At 29.7% G+C, this 3,806-nt stretch overlaps 1 protein-coding gene across 1 annotated transcript; it reads left to right on the top strand.

The window, feature by feature from the left end:
- Positions 1-1,373: 1,373 nt before the first annotated feature.
- LOC129974160 (glutamate receptor 2-like) lies at positions 1,374-2,636 on the top strand. Its single transcript, XM_056087538.1, has one exon. The coding sequence runs from the start codon at positions 1,374-1,376 to the stop codon at positions 2,634-2,636; it is 1,263 nt and encodes a 420-aa protein (XP_055943513.1).
- The last annotated feature ends 1,170 nt before the right edge of the window (positions 2,637-3,806 follow it).

Genomic DNA, 3,806 nt, shown 5'->3' with positions numbered 1-3,806 from the left:
TATGAGCCATTATATATATATATATATATTATATTTAGTCAATCTCTGCAATGGAGGTTATGGATACATCAAAACTCATATTTTACTTTCTAATAGAGATTTTAGATTAATTAATTTAATCATTCTTTGAACGTTGACATGTGTTTTGAAATACTGTAAGCTAAACAATTTAAATACCGCAGAAGTTTTCTTCTTTCATTATCATAGCTAATTATTCAAATATATTTCGGAGGATGAAGTTCATTATTGTGTGTCTTCATCGACATGAATGTGTAACAAAGAGCTGGCAAATGATAATTTAACAAAATTTCTCCCATGGAATCAATGTTTTGGATTTTAAATGCAAAAGAAGCTAATGAAGTTATTTTTTTATCCTACTAATTCATGCGAAGTTTACATGAAGGTAAATCGATTTCGATTATTTTATGATATTTTCGAGCAGAGTTATGTAAGCAAAGTTGATATATAAAAAGCAAATTTGCTTATCTAAATTAGACAATCCAAATTCTTCTTTACAACGTTTGATGTACATTAAGAAAAGATAGCAAATTTATATTTTTGCATATATTGCAAAAATAAAAAGATCCATACTCATTCTTACAAGTGCATTCTAACATCAATAATTATAGATTTCTTCTTCAAGCGATCACTTAGGATTGTATTCCTTTTGCTATCATGATAATTCTTATTGCAGTGTTCCCTCGAAGTTCTACGACTTCTTTCCCAAATGTATTTCGAAAATATGAGCAAGATTAAAAAGTTAATTGTGGCAGTCACCGATTTTGAAACATTTTAACTTTATGTAAATCAGACTGCTAAAGGACAATAGAAGTTTTATAGAATTTATGGAAAATATATCAACTTATTTTAGAAGCTTGAAAGGGTAATATGAAATTTTATTTTGCAATGACTATGACTTCGGACTAAAAGATTCTAACGGAAAGTGGATTGGACAAATAGGAAACAGAAAAAAGTTAATGAAGCTGTATTATATCCTGCAGAATCATATTAAGTTCATATTAAACAAATCGATTATTTTTGCTTTTATATCATATTTTAAAACTTTTTTACAATACAGCGTGCAAAAAATATGTTTTAGCAAAGTAAATTTACTCTTTCAGATTAGTCATTAAAAACTCTTCTATTTAACTTTTGGGTTTAATCTGAAAATAAAGTAAAGTTATCTTTTGCTCCTTTTCAGGAAAATTTCAGATTTTATTCTAACAATTGCGATCGCATTAAATATCAATAACTTTGGACAGCTTACTTCTAAAGAACATTTAGGGTTGTGCTTTATTTTCTGTAATCATAGCTGTCATTTTAGTGCTTTTCAAAATTTTCTATACTACCTGCCTAAATCTGTTTATTACAATATGAGCAAGATTCAAAAATTATTTGTAGCAATCTGCAATTATGCTGCATTTCAACTTCATGTAAATCAGACTGCTAAAGGACAATACACATTTGCAGGATTCTACGGAAAATATGTAGAGCTTGTTTTGGAGGCTTGGAAAGGGGAGTATGAAATTATCTTCACCAAGGACTTCGACCTGGGTGTTAAAGATTCTTCAGGAAATTGGACTGGTCAAATAGGAGCTGTAGCGAGAGGAGACGCTGATATAGCGATAAGTGTTATGCCCATTCTTGAAGACACATTTAGAGATTTGGAGTTTTCAACTGCATATACATTGGAGGAAGTATCATTTGCTGCTCAAAAGTGGTCTGAAGACGACATTTTTCAATTTTTGATGCTGTTTGATAAAGCTGTTTGGGTATCACTATTTATTAGTCTCATAAGCCTATCAGTGCTCTTTTTTCTGATTCTAGAAGGAAAGAAAAATTATTCCTACGTACTTCTAAACGCATTCGCAAATGTCATTGGCAAATCTTCAGATCTCGAAAAAGATTTGTTCAGATGGAAATTATTACTAGGTTGCTGGCTTCTGTGTGCTTTCGTTGTGTCATGCAGTTATTCTGCTGTGCTGCTCTCGTTTTTGACCTTACCGCCTCAAAGTAAAGTCTTAAAAGATTTTCGGGATTTGTCTGAAGCTGTCCAAAGAGGCAGCCATCGGGCATATATTGCAGAGAGAGCTGCGCAATTTCCCTTCATAGTAAATTCAAAGGTAGATTACTTGCATAAAATTGGAAATGCGATAATCAAAAATAAATGGTACATTGACTTCAATTCAGTGTTAAATGAACATGATCCTAAAGCAGTTATGATCATGGCCCGCTCAGCACTCAATTTCTTGTTTGGATCAGGGGATTTGAAGCAGTTATATCGTAAATCAACTGATAATCTTTTCGTTGTGCCCATAGGTGTAGCATTGAAAAAAAACTTTTGTTGCGGATCTCGAATAAACAAGATAGTGAGCAGAATCGAAAGTGCAGGTTTACGGGAGAAGATATTAAAGGATGTTTCGTTTAGATATTGGTTGGATATCTTCAGCAAATTTACGAAAAACGAGGACCAAGGTATTCACGCACTTTCATTGAGAGATTTAAGAGGAAGTTTCGTAATATTGAGCGTAGGCTTAGGATTGTCCTTGATTGTATTTCTTGGAGAAGTTATTATTGAACGTGTCCAACGAAAGAAGAAAGAAATGAATCATTCGAGGACACCTGTTAATCATTAATTTGAAAATCATTATAAAACACCATGCATGAAATCTGATAGAATGTTTGCAGAAAACCGTTGTTGTTTAGTACACACTATTTAAAAACAAAGCACTGAAGTATTCATACCTTTTACATATATATGTGTATTAGGATTACCAGTAGTTTGGTTATCTTTATTGCTCCTCTTGAAGGAAATTTTTTCATAGTTTTAATGCTTTAAAATATAAATTTAGATATCGGATTTAAAATAAAATCATTAATTATTAGCCTGACAAATATGTTTCAGAATATTGCAACTTTTAATGCATTTTTGCAACTTTAGTAACATGTCGAAGTTAAGAATTTTTTTCAAATTGTATGTAAAATGGAAGCAAAAGGAAAATGATCAAAAGTGAGAGTCATTCTAATTTGAATATTTTCTCTTTCAATAGATGGTTGCCTTTCTCCTGCTTATCTTACAAACTGTATTTTATATTCAATTATATTTCATTAAATTACACTGAAATAGAAGAAATGATAGAATTTTACTTCTTTTTAATTCAAAATCTGCAAATTGCACTCTCAATCTTGACACATAGATCGAGGCAATTTTCTTCGAAATTCATTTTACATAAATCTGAAGAACTGTTAAATGATGAAAATATCTTATCTGTGTTATGATTTTTACTTTTCTGTGTTCTAGTACATTTAATTGAATTATAGCAAGCGGGCATAAAAGATATGTTTTGTTTAGAAATATTATTAAGCTATATAAAAATGTCAAAAATATTAAATTAAAAATCTTAATAAAAGTTTTAAATAGTCGTATGATTTGCTAATTCTTTTTATATAAATGGAGTTTCCAATGTATTCATGTAAATCAATTATATAATTTCAAGAATGTTTCATTAAAAACATTTTTAATGAAATTTAAGTGATTAAAAAGTCCACTATCCTGCAGTCAAAATATTAACGTTTTACTTTAGTCACTATAGTAACATTAGTCGTTATTATGACAGTCTCGATCTTTTTGCAACTTAACGCTAAATATTGAATAGAAAATGAAATATTTCGTCATTCAAGAATAATTCTCTTTGCACATTTTGTTTAATAGAATAGATAAAATTGTATGGAGATATTATATGTGCTAAATAAAGAATGTTATGAAAATAAATTCGTTCAATTATTCTAGTTTTGCTTTTATTATA

The sequence above is a fragment of the Argiope bruennichi genome, chromosome 1 (assembly GCF_947563725.1).
Source record: "Argiope bruennichi chromosome 1, qqArgBrue1.1, whole genome shotgun sequence".
In the NCBI taxonomy this organism is placed as follows: domain Eukaryota; kingdom Metazoa; phylum Arthropoda; class Arachnida; order Araneae; family Araneidae; genus Argiope; species Argiope bruennichi.
Note: the sequence above shows the minus strand (reverse complement) of the source record. Positions and strands in the feature narration are given on the sequence as shown.

Bases quoted from the DNA above. Each gene is read 5' to 3' on its own strand.
- LOC129974160 (XM_056087538.1), top strand. From the start codon at position 1,374: ATGAGCAAGATTCAAAAATTATTTGTAGCAATCTGCAATTATGCTGCA.